At 42.7% G+C, this 12,537-nt stretch overlaps 1 protein-coding gene across 1 annotated transcript in view; it reads right to left on the reverse strand.

Annotated features, from left to right (window-relative positions):
• LOC126266822 (probable cytochrome P450 4aa1) overlaps positions 1 to 12,537 on the reverse strand; it is a 221,698-nt gene that overhangs the window by 44,428 nt on the left and 164,733 nt on the right. The window contains exons 6-7 of the mRNA XM_049971373.1: positions 9,669 to 9,741; positions 1,630 to 1,756 (exon numbers count right to left, since the gene is read on the reverse strand). Of these exons, the coding sequence (XP_049827330.1) occupies positions 1,630 to 1,756; positions 9,669 to 9,741 (200 nt within the window). The remainder of the gene's footprint in view (positions 1 to 1,629; positions 1,757 to 9,668; positions 9,742 to 12,537) is intronic.

A 12,537-nucleotide genomic window follows, 5' to 3' on the forward strand; every position in this document is an offset into this window, starting at 1 on the left:
TTGATGAAGATTTGGAGACGACAGGATGATAATAACTAAGTAACTACAAGAGATTTCTTCATAATCAAATTTTTAATATATTATGGACCTTATGTTGTTTCGGCATCTGCACTGCATTAAGCAAAATCCATAAACCTTTCGCTTGTTTTGTGTTAAAACAGGACATTGTGGATTCTTATAAAAGCATAATGAAACATTTCGTACATATTGTGGAGGAATTATCGGAGAAGTAAATAATTCCTGCCAAATTGCTGTTTTGTCTTCCACTCCCGGTGAAGTAAATGTCTCGCAGTCCAAAATTAGAAGGATTCACAGAAGGACTGGAATTCTTTTGCTTTTAAAGTGAAAGAACTGTCAGTACAATCAGACTTTTTTTTTGTTTCTCTTCCGACGTTGATTAGTTGTTTCAAAATTCGTGGAGGTGTGTTCCGTCCATGCAGCTAATAGAAGGCACTTCGTTTACTACGAGTTTCAGCCATCATACGCTGTGTGTGGAGCCGATGGTTATACTTTTCCGCATTTATCGATGGTATGAAACACTGATTTTTACAATTTGAAGACTCGTCGTATTAAATGTGACACAAGTAGTAGTACAGTTAACCTAATTTCTCGGAAATTTCCAACATTAATGCAATTGTTATCGTTTGTATCTTCGGGTAGCTGAAAGGGTAACGATTGAAACATTGTACTGACAGTCGCTGAGGTATTTTGTGACTGTGCAGCTAATTGAAGGCAGTTTGTTTATTGCATAGACGGAACATACCTCAGTACAATGTTTCAGTCGTTACCCTTTCAGCTACCTGTATATACAAACGATAACCATTGCATTAATGTTGGAAATTTCCGAGAAATTAGGTTAACTGTACTACTACGTGTGTCACATTCAATACGACGAGTCTTCAAATTGTAAAAATCAGTGCTTGGAACCATCGATAAATGCGAAAAAGTATAACCATCTGCTCCACACACAATGTATGATGACTGAAACTCGGCTTTCTGTGCTCCGCCACATGACTTAGATGTTGGCATCGCACCTTAACTACCCAGCAGAGACAGAGGGATGTGTATTGTCTAACGGTGCAGTGGTGGCGCTGGCAGTCTGAAGGAGGAGACAGATAAGTAGAGAGAGAGAGAGAGAGAGAGAGAGAGCCTGTGTGTGGCCTACCTTGTCTAACGGTGCAGTGGTGGCGCTGGCAGTCTGAGGGAGGAGACAGATAAGTAGAGAGAGAGAGAGAGAGAGAGAGAGAGAGACTGTGTGTGGCCTACCTTGTCTAACGGTGCAATGGTGGCGCTGGCAGTCTGAGGGAGGAGACAGATAAGTAGAGAGAGAGAGAGAGAGAGAGAGAGCCTGTGTGTGGCCTACCTTGTCTAATTGTGCAGTGGTGGCGCTGGCAGCCTGAGGGAGGAGACAGGTAAGTAGAGAGAGAGAGAGAGAGAGAGAGCCTGTGTGTGGCCTACCTTGTCTAACGGTGCAGTGGTGGCGCTGGCAGTCTGAGGGAGGAGACAGATAAGTAGAGAGAGAGAGAGAGCCTGTGTGTGGCCTACCTTGTCTAACGGTGCAGTGGTGGCGCTGGCAGTCTGAGGGAGGAGACAGATAAGTAGAGAGAGAGAGAGAGAGAGAGCCCCTACCTTGGCGGCGAAGTCGTCTAGTGCCCTCTTCTGCTGCAGCTCGCGCTGCGCCAGGTCCGTCATGCGGTACACGAAGCTCAGCAGCAGCCACGGCTTCAGCACCCGCTGCGGCATCAGCACCTCGCCCCTGCAACGCGCCAACACACCGGCGTCAGAGGCCTGCCTCGCCAAAGCAGCACCGAGTGTTCCTACCTACCGCTCTCGCAACTGCTGTCTCCCTCGGAAGTACGGGACACAGCCTGCGTTTAAGAACGCCAGATGCCTACAACTCAGGCGCAACGTACTTGATGTCAGACTAGTCGTTACGCATCCATCTTACGTCACACAAGTAGAAGCGAATACAGCCTCGCTCGTTAGGCAGTACATCAGGACTATCGTCGGATAATTGTGACACATTCTCGAGGCAATACCTCAGCTAGTGCCCCAAATCTCACCTAACAAGTTATGTTAGTCATCGTTCATGAGATTTATCACTGTAGCAATGTTTAAAGACGGATAAGTATAAATGAACTTCGAACTATCTTACTACGCACAGTCTTCATATTCAAGTTAATCGTATAACATCTGCCAGTCAATCACTGTAAATTATTGGTAATTCATGTTGGCATCTATTTCGGAAATAGCTGTTGTGTAGCCCTGTTTGGCCCTGAGACAAATCTGTTTAGTTCCTGGGCGGAAGCAAACAACTTCATAAATACTTCGTTGGTAAGGCGTTCTCTTCCTGCCACATCTATATGTTTGCCGCCAAATGCGTCTGTGCCGGCACGAATCCACCCAGCGGATTAGTGTCGAGGTCCGGTGTGCCGACCAGTCTGTGGATGGTTTTTAGGCGGTTTTCCATCTGCCTCGGCGAATGCGAGCTGTTCCCCTTATTCCGCCTCAGTTACACTCTTTCTCCACGCATTCATTGGGTTTACACTCGTCTGGTGTGAGACGTTCCCGATGGGTCCACTGGAGACCGAACCGCACAGTAACCCTGGGTTCTGTGTGGGGCGACGGTGGGGTGGGTGGACTGCTGTAGCTGTGGACTGCTGCTGTGGGGTTGTATGCCACTGAGGGCTACGGCGGGGACGAAGCTTCTCCGTCGTTTCTGGGTCCCCAGTTCAATGAAATCCATTTTCAAGGCGATGTACAGGTTAATTTAAATCCGGTTCTTGGAATAATTCAGGAAAGACACACACTGAACACACTGAACAATAGTGTCACCAAAGGTGACCGAATTCAAACGTATCGATAGTGAAAGATTACGAACTAGCACGTTATGAAGCGTTGACTCTGTCCCTCTGCTTTTCACAGGGGAAAGAGCAACATTCCATGCAGAGTTTAAACAAAAACCTCCACCCCTGTTTACAAAGTTGCTCGCTAATTTAATCTCAACAGCCTCCTTAATAACGCGCATGGTAATATCTCGGTATTGTTATATTTATATAACATAGGGTCACCAGTATCCAAACAATGTTCGTCAATAGCAGATCTACTTGGCTGTTGTAATCGTGTTTGCCGCTTATACTCAGTACATCGGTCCTCTACGCTCGTGATACTCTGACCAATATATGTCATGCCACAGCTACAAGGGATGCGAGATGCACGCAAACTAAGATCATCCTTAACAGAAAGGTAATTTTAGATGAAGGTCGGAAAACACATTTCACATGGTATTTCCGTAAAATACGACCGATCTTTCCTGAATTATTCGAAGAACCGAGGTTTTAAATTTGTCTGTACATCGCCTGTCCGTTACAGTTTGTGCCTTCAAAATACCGGGGTGTACTTCCGTCGAAATATCGGCGGTCTCTGTATATGCTACCTGGCTGAATTCCCGTAAGTTGCGATCCTATAATTTTGTTGCACGTTGTATAGAACAGTGTTAATCTATAAGGTAAAGCAAATATTATCCATGAACAGAAAGATTTGGTTATAACTTAAATGGCATTTGCGTTTGCCGGAAGTAACGACGTACGGCGCACGTTGCTGATTGACAGTTGTACTTATGTAAGTCAAGTCGAGGTCACCCTAACCACTATCCATATCACAATTTGTAACTCATCATCTAGCCTCCTCCATACTGAGCTCTCTTCATCACAGACATTCACTCAAATATGTAGAGAAGGTAGATGGATAGTTTCTGCTGACGTTCTCAGCTATTTCCCGAAACTCTACATTTACTTTTGACTTTGCACAAAACTGAGGATAAGCACACAGTGGATATCGAGGAAATCTTTGACTTTTTAGTCTCTTACAGTCGTAAACAGATCCTGAAACACACATGAAGCGTTTTATCATTCTATGGGACATACTGCTCGAGAAATGAACGATTACTCAATTTGCCAAGTTCCGACCAAGGTTTTGAGAAGGATACCTTCGCTTGTAATGCAAATCCGGAAACTGTAAATCCCTTCCAAAACATTCCGTATTGGAATGCCTCTGACACACTGCCAGCTCACCCGGCGTCTCGCTGGAAAGAACTGGACTTCACAGTCAGTAATCAAGAGACTATTCGAAATCGATGCACCGAAGCAGACCCCACTCCACTCAGTACCTGCTGAAGTGCCCCCGTGGGTTTGCCTCATAAACCTTTCTTTAGATAAGCGGCCTTTCACAGCTGCTCCAATGAACGCTACGCAGACTAGTGTTACGTGATGACACTGAAGAACACAGCAACCCAGTGTTTAAGAAATTGTGGAATCCAAAAAAGTCTTTGACAGCAAATATTTTAGCTTTATTTAACAATCGATGATCAGTCAGTTCATAATCCTAATTGGTGTGCGTCCAAAAACTAGTCAAAAAATATAAATCTTGGCTACAAGTTTTATTTGTTTTATTTTCTAGTTTTAGGGGGCAGACGAATCTTATGATGACCTAACTGATAGAAATTGTTCGTTATAAAAAGAATAAAATTTTCGATCAAATATTATTTCGAACTCCGCAAATTAAATCTACTTTTGACTAAGAGACGCTTCATAACTTTGGTAGACATGTTTATTAACTGGTACTCAGTTTCCATATGCTTCACTCTTTTTCAAATCTTTCCTCGAGGATTCTCAGAAGGTGTTCCCTCACATTCTCTAGGCGCGGATATAACACAGATTCTTCTTTTTATGTATCAGACGGCAATAAATCGAAAATCTGGCATAGCCCCTTTCTGGCGGCACAGACATCGTTTATTTATCCGTACACTTATTAGTTTCTTTTTTAGCATCTTTATTAGTTGATTGACATGGTTGCAAAAGAACAAAAAATGCTATGGAAATGGCAAACTTCTCATAATGATCTCAACAGCCTTCTGCAGTTATCAACCAAGCATAGGCTTCCGAGCCAAAGAAAACCTTTGATAGCCGGAGCAGAGCTATGGTAGCAAGGGGTCAGTAGGATTAGACCACGTGAGAGATTGGAGAACGGTCAAACGGTTGACAATCTGTTGAGCACCCAGGGTGATGAGTATGTCGTATATTTAATCAGATCATTATTTTGTAGCGAAACGACTAGGCAAAAAGTCTGCCTTCATTGGACTCGCCCGAAGAGACTATTCCGTTCACTAAGCTTCAGTGCATAGTAAGTTGTTTTACATTACGAGTGAAATGGCGATATGTGAAGGTCCCTAATTGATGGAATAAAATTACCTGAGCAAGAAATAAATTTTACACAACACTTAGTGAGAATTATCTCTCTTATCCTTTGGTCTTTCCTGCCAATGAATAATTCACAGGCTGATATTTCAACGTTTAATTATCACATCATTTACGTAGCGTATATTATTTACATTGCATTGTGCAATGGTTGGAGCACGAAATGCTCAGTTGTATTTGGTAGCTGCTACACCGACTGCATCTAACACTCCTTGACAGACGGGAAGCATGACGTGGTGCTACTCTCTTTCCGCATTCCTTCACTGTGTTGGACCCACGGCTGTGGCCTTGGCGTCTTTCCCACTTCCTGGCCGGTGGTGCTTCTCACATTGCGTGCCGAGCGGTGTGAGTCTCCGTTGTATAACGGATCACAGAGGTGAAGGCAGTAGTGGCCGGACACCGCCAAGCAACTGGCCGTACTCTGGTTTCCGCAAACCGCAGAACGTGCGTGTTCACGCGAAAGTACACTGAGGTGCCAAAGAAACTCGTAATAGGCATGCGTATTCAAATACCGAGATACGTAAACAGCAGGAACACGGCAACGCCTATATACTAAGACAAGTGTCTGGTGCAGTTGTTAGATCGGTTACTGCTGATGCAATGGCAGGTTTATCGAGATTTAAATGGGTTTCAACGTGGTGTTATAGTTGCCGCACGAGCGACGGGGCGCAGCATCTCCGAGGTAGCGATGAAGTGGGGATTTTCCCGTACGACCGTTTCACGAGTGTCCATGAGACATATACGTCTCAAATATATGGCAGATTGCTTTTCAAGTGATGTACTTGTTCGAACTGCAGTTTAGTGGAAGTTATTTGATAATGGTATTCTAAACACTGATATAACCAAATTATAATAATAATAATTATTATATTAAGGCATTTTATAAACTTTATCCTAGGTTTTAGTGTCACATTAAAATTGGGATCACTGCAAGTTTATTCTTTTGGTTTGTGTTGGTGGAAGGGGGATACATCTACATCCACATGGATACCCTGCAATCAATGAAAGTTTATTCTTTTGGTTTGTGTTGGGGGAAGGGGGATACATCTACATCTACATCTACATGGATACTCTGCAAATCACATTTAAGTACCTTGCTGAGGGTTCACTGAACCACCTTCACTATTCTTCATTATTTCAATCTCGTATAGCTCGCAGAAAGAAAGAATACCTATATCTTTCCCTACGAGCTCTTATTTCCATTATCTTGTCATGGTGATCGTTTCTTCCTACGTAGGTCGGTGTCAAAAAAGTATTTTCGCATTCGGAGAAGAAAGTTTGTGATAGCAATTTCGTGACAAGATTCCGTCGTAATTAAAAACGCCTTTGTTTTAATGATGCCCAGCCAAAATCCTGTATCATTTCAGTGACTCTCTCGCCCCCATTTCGCGATCATACAAAACGTGCTGCCCTTCTTTGAAATTTTCGATGTACTCTGTAACTGGTAAGGATCCCACACCGCACAGCAGTATTCTAAAAGTGGGCGTGAAAGCGTAGTGTAGGCAGTCTTCTTAGTAGATTCATTACATTTTGCAAGTGTTCTGCCAATAAAACGCAGTCTTTTGTTAGCCTTCCTCACAACATTTTCTATGCGTTTCTTTCAATTTAAGTTATTCATTATTGAAATTCCTAGGTATTTATTTGAATTTACGGCCATTAGATTTGACTCATTTATCAAAAAAATGGTTCAAATAGCTCTGAGCACAATGGGACATCTGAGGTTATCAGTCCCCTAGAACTTAGAACTACTAAAACCTAACCAACCTAAGGACATCACACACATCCATGCCCGAGGCAGGATTCAAACCCGCGACCGTAACAGTTTCGCGGTTCCAGACTGAAGCGCCCAGAACCGCTTGGCCACAACGCCCGGCGACTGATTTATCGTCTAACGGAAATTTAACGGATTCCTTTTAGCACTCATGTGGATGACCTCACACTTTTCGTTATTTAGAGCCAACTGCCAATTTTCAAACCATACAGATATCCTTCCTAAATCGTTTTGCAATTTCTTTTGACCTTCTGATGACTTAATTTGGACAACAGCGTCATCTTCGAAAAACCTAAGACGGCTGCTCTGATTGTCTTCCAAATCGTTTATATAGATAAGGAACGGCAAAGAGCGTATGACACGACCTTGGGGAACGCCAAAATTCACTTCTGTCTTACTCGATGACTTTCCGTCAATTTTTACGAACTGTGACCTTTCTGACAGGAAATCACGAATCCAGTCACATAACTGAGACGATATTTCATAAGAATCAATTTCACTACAAGCCGCTTTTGTGGTACAGTGTCAAAATCTATAAATACGGAATGCGAATAAAGAGCTAGTTGTGTTTCACAAGAAGGACTTTTTCTAAATCCATGTTAGACCGTTTTCTTCGATGTAATTCAAAATTTTCGAGAGTAACGTATGTTCCAAAATCCTGCTCCATATCGACGTTTATGATATGGTCCTGTAATTTAGTGGATTACTCGTACTACCTTTCTTGAATATCCGCGTGACTTGTTCAATTTTCCAGTCTCTCTAAGGAAGTGTAGCCCCCTTTCCCCCAGAAGCGAATCTTTGGCCCATTCCTATTTCCAACCATACAATTTGAAACGATATCGAGATTTCAGTTTCAAGAGGAACCGTAACCAGTCACCTGTTCGTGGGCTACACGCATCAAACTCAAAAATGTGACGCCGTTGTAAATGGCAAGTGGAAATACTTCACAGTTACCATGTTTACGAAAGGGCGTGCTCTGATGATTCCCGGCGAATGCCATAGCTGTGATGGTGCTTTGCTGACAATTGTTCAAAAAATGTTCATATTTGTGTGGAATCTTAAGGTCATCGGTCCCTAAGCTTACACCCTACTTAACCTAAATTATCCTAAGGACAAACACACACACACCCATGCCCGAGGGAGGACTCGAACCTCCACCGGGACCAGCCACACAGTCCATGACTGCAGCGCATCAGACCGCTCGGCTAATCCCGTGGGCGACAATTGTTCCAGAATAACAAAGCAAGCTTTAATAGATGTCCGAGTCCACGTACCTAACAATTTATCTGTGCAGACATCGTTCCAAAAGTGAAATAGTTCTCATGATCTCTCGTGTTACGGCATGCAGAAAATGTTTCTTCGGAACCCACTGGAAAATGGTCAATTATTAAATGTATTCTACTCATACGTTAGGATAAATCGAAGTTATAAAATAAATACCATTATTGTAAGGAAAGAAGGAGGTTACAGTATTGTGAGCTAGCAAAAACAGATGAAATAAGTATGTATTCCCGCAGTAAAATCTTATTAAGGAGAGTAAGGAAAAGATACGATATGTGCCTACGAAAAGATGCTTAAAAAAGTAAAATAAAAGTAAAAGTGGTACACTCTATAATGTGATACCACAAGCATGACAAGAGACGCCCGCATTAACATCTGAGGTCATCAGTCCCCTAGAACTTAGAACTACTTAAACCTAACTAACCTAAGGACATCACACACATCCATGCACGAGGCAGGATTCGAACCTGCGACCGTAGCAGCAGCGAGGTTCCGGACTGAAGCGCCTAGAACTGGTCGGCCACATCGGCCGGCGAGACGCCCAATTTTTTTTTTTTTTTGTGTAAGTAGCTGTTTCTAAATATATAGTGATCTAAGATGCTGCAACGATTTCGGCTTCAATGAAATGTGCTGAATGTGTACAAGAATCACAAAAATGTTAATCTTGAAATGTGGATTAAAATTTAAAGTAAGGCTAGCCGTCTTGCCATTACTTTTATTTTCGTAGTTTGGCCTTCAGTCAGCCTGCATTTCGATGTTATTTGACACTCAACACATCCTTCTTCAACTTATGCAGCGAGAAGCATGCGAGATTCTCCTAATTCTCCCAAGAGGGCTGATAATGACAGATCGCACGAAGAGTTTGAGACAAAAATTAACTGAGGAACAAGGGAAATAGAAGGTGAAGTACAAATCACGTGTCATCGTATTCACAAAGCAGATGATTTACCCCGTAAGAAGTATTTCATAAAGCGTTCTTCCACTACTGATACCTGCAACGCGAACATCAACGTGTCTTTCTTCTGATCTTATTCACAGGTGCACAAACACGAGAATCTTGCGCTTCTGTAATGCTTGCGTTGTGCGCTCTACCGCGAAGAGTTTTTGCCCACGAGAGCGTTCCGGAAAACAGAACCGGTTTACACACTGCAGTTGCTATTATATAACAGTCGCCATTAGGTGGCGGTCCCGTTTTCTGCGGAGCAAAAACTTGACTGTAATGTCGAACGGTCGGTGTGAGTCAACACTGTTTCGTGGAGCAGACTACCACGTGAGACTGGAGGGCAGTATGCTGACGGGACGAGAACAGGTAGCGGGAACACGCAGCTGGTGTATATATAGGCCGCACGTATTGTACTCACTTTCTGAAGGGCGACGCCTCCCTCGCTGCGTCCTGCTGTGGCGTCTTCGGGACGGGGATTCCCATCACCGCCTCTGCAAAAGCAGTCAACAGACAAACATCAGTGGCGGATGTAACGTTCACATTTGTTACGTACGATGTGCATATACAGGGTGTAACGGGGGTATAAGTGCAGATATTCCTGTTCTTGGCTCAGGACCGTGTACTGGACAACATTACATCAGTATTTAAATCATTTGCAGAGTAATAATAACACTATTGCAGGTGGTACGTTTTTAGGTAGGTTTTTACCTCCCAAAATCTCTGGAAAGAGGAAGCCATTAATATTTTCCCCTGGGCAGCAGGTCAGAAGTTGAAGTGTTGACGCGTGGACGCAAAACGGTCAGTCTATAGTGCAGTTACCACCATGCAGAAAACTTCAGGTCGTCATGTTTGTGACGTGATTATGGGAAGACAGTTCGACGCAGAGAAAAACAACCATCACACTGCATGCGTGTATATATTAACGTACCACATGTAAAAATATCTGCACAAATAGCCGTTACACCCTGTGTGTAGATGGCAGTCAGAAAAAATCTGAAAAACTTGTAGTATGTTGCAGCATAGGTTGTGCCGATAAGTAATTGTTAAAAAAAAAATTCGATACGTTGTGCCGTTTCCGAGTTAATTTGTACTGAAGTTAGCCATCACGCTGATGAGCGCTTAAATTCAAGGGGCACGAAAGATGCAATTAGAGACAGCTGGTCTCATATCGTAGTTGATACCACAAGAGACGGTTCTGTTCATACTACAGTTCCGTCTACTATTTTCCTATCGAAATCTTATTCAGTATAAGAGCACATTTGGCAACACCATTTCTGGTGCATACTGTTAAGGGGTGTTTCATGTGTTGAGAATTATGGAGGTATAAAATCGTTGTTGTTCTTGTCTTCAGTCCTGAGACTGGTTTGATGCAGCTCTCCATGCTACTCTATCCTGTGCAAGCTGCTTCATCTCCCAGTACCTATTGCAACCTACATCCTTCTGAATCTGCTTAGTGTACTCATCTCTCGGTCTCCCTCTACGATTTTTACCCTCCACGCTGCCCTCCAATGCTAAATTTGTGATCCCTTGATGCCTCAAAACATGTCCTACCAACCGATCCCTTCTTCTAGTCAAGTTGTGCCACAAACTTCTCTTCTCCCCAATCCTATTCAATACCTCCTCATTAGTTACGTGATCTATCCACCTTACCTTCAGTATTCTTCTGTAGCACCACATTTCGAAAGCTTCTATTCTCTTCTTGTCCAAACTAGTTATCGTCCATGTTTCACTTCCATACATGGCTACACTCCAAACAAATACTTTCAGAAACGACTTCCTGATACATAAATCTATATTCGATGTTAACAAATTTCTCTTCTTCAGAAACGTTTTCCTTGCCATTGCCAGTCTACATTTTATATCCTCTCTACTTCGACCATCATCAGTTATTTTACTTCCTAAATAGCAAAACTCCTTTACTACTTTAACTGTCTCATTTCCTAATCTAATTCCCTCAGCATCACCCGATTTAATTTGACTACATTCCATTATCCTCGTTTTGCTTTTGTTAATGTTCATCTTATATCCTCCTTTCAAGACACTGTCCATTCCGTTCAACTGCTCTTCCAAGTCCTTTGCTGTCTCTGACAGAATTACAATGTCATCGGCGAACCTCAAAGTTTTTACTTCGTCTCCATGAATTTTAATACATACTCCAAATTTTTCTTTTGTTTCCTTTACTGCTTGCTCAATATACAGATTGAATAACATCGGGGAGAGGCTACAACCCTGTCTCACTCCTTTCCCAACCACTGCTTCCCTTTCATGCCCCTCGACTCTTATGACTGCCATCTGGTTTCTGTACAAATTATAAATAGCCTTTCGCTCCCTGTATTTTACCCCTGCCACCTTTAGAATTTGAAAAAGAGTATTCCAGTCAACATTGTCAAAAGCTTTCTCTAAGTCTACAAATGCTAGAAACGTAGGTTTGCCTTTTCTTAATCTTTCTTCTAAGATAAGTCGTAAGGTCAGTATTGCCTCACGTGTTCCAACATTTCGACGGAATCCAAACTGATCCTCACCGAGGTCTGCATCTACCAGTTTTTCCATTCGTCTGTAAAGAATTCGCGTTAGTATTTTGCAGCCGTGGCTTATTAAACTGATAGTTCGGTAATTTTCACATCTGTCAGCACCTGCTTTCTTTGGGATTGGAATTATTATATTCTTCTTGAAGTCTGAGGGTATTTCGCCTGTCTCATACATCTTGCTCACCAGATGGTAGAGTTTTGTCAGCACTGGCTCTCCCAAGGCCGTCAGTAGTTCTAATGGAATGTTGTCTACTCCGGGGGCCTTGTTTCGACTCAAGTCTTTCAGTGCTCTGTCAAACTCTTCACGCAGTATCGTATCTCCCATTTCGTCTTCATCTACATCCTCTTCTATTTCCATAATATTGTCCTCAAGTACATCGCCCTTGTATAAACCTTCTATATACTCCTTCCACCTTTCTGCCTTCCCTTCTTTGCTTAGAACTGGGCTGCCATCTGAGCTCTTGATATTCATACACGTGGTTCTCTTCTCTCCAAAGGTCTCTTTAATTTTCTTGTAGGCAGTATCTATCTTACCCCTAGTGAGATAAGCTTCTACATCCTTACATTTGTCCTCTAGCCATCCCTGTTTAGCCATTTTGCACTTCCTGTCGATCTCATTTTTGAGACATTTGTATTCCTTTTTGCCTGCTTCATTTACTGCATTTTTATATTTTCTCCTTTCATCAATTAAATTCAATATTTCTTCTGTTACCCAAGGATTTCTAGCAGCCCTCGTCTTTGTACCTACTTTATCCTCTG

The sequence above is a fragment of the Schistocerca gregaria genome, chromosome 4, assembly GCF_023897955.1.
Source record: "Schistocerca gregaria isolate iqSchGreg1 chromosome 4, iqSchGreg1.2, whole genome shotgun sequence".
In the NCBI taxonomy this organism is placed as follows: Eukaryota; Metazoa; Arthropoda; class Insecta; order Orthoptera; family Acrididae; genus Schistocerca; species Schistocerca gregaria.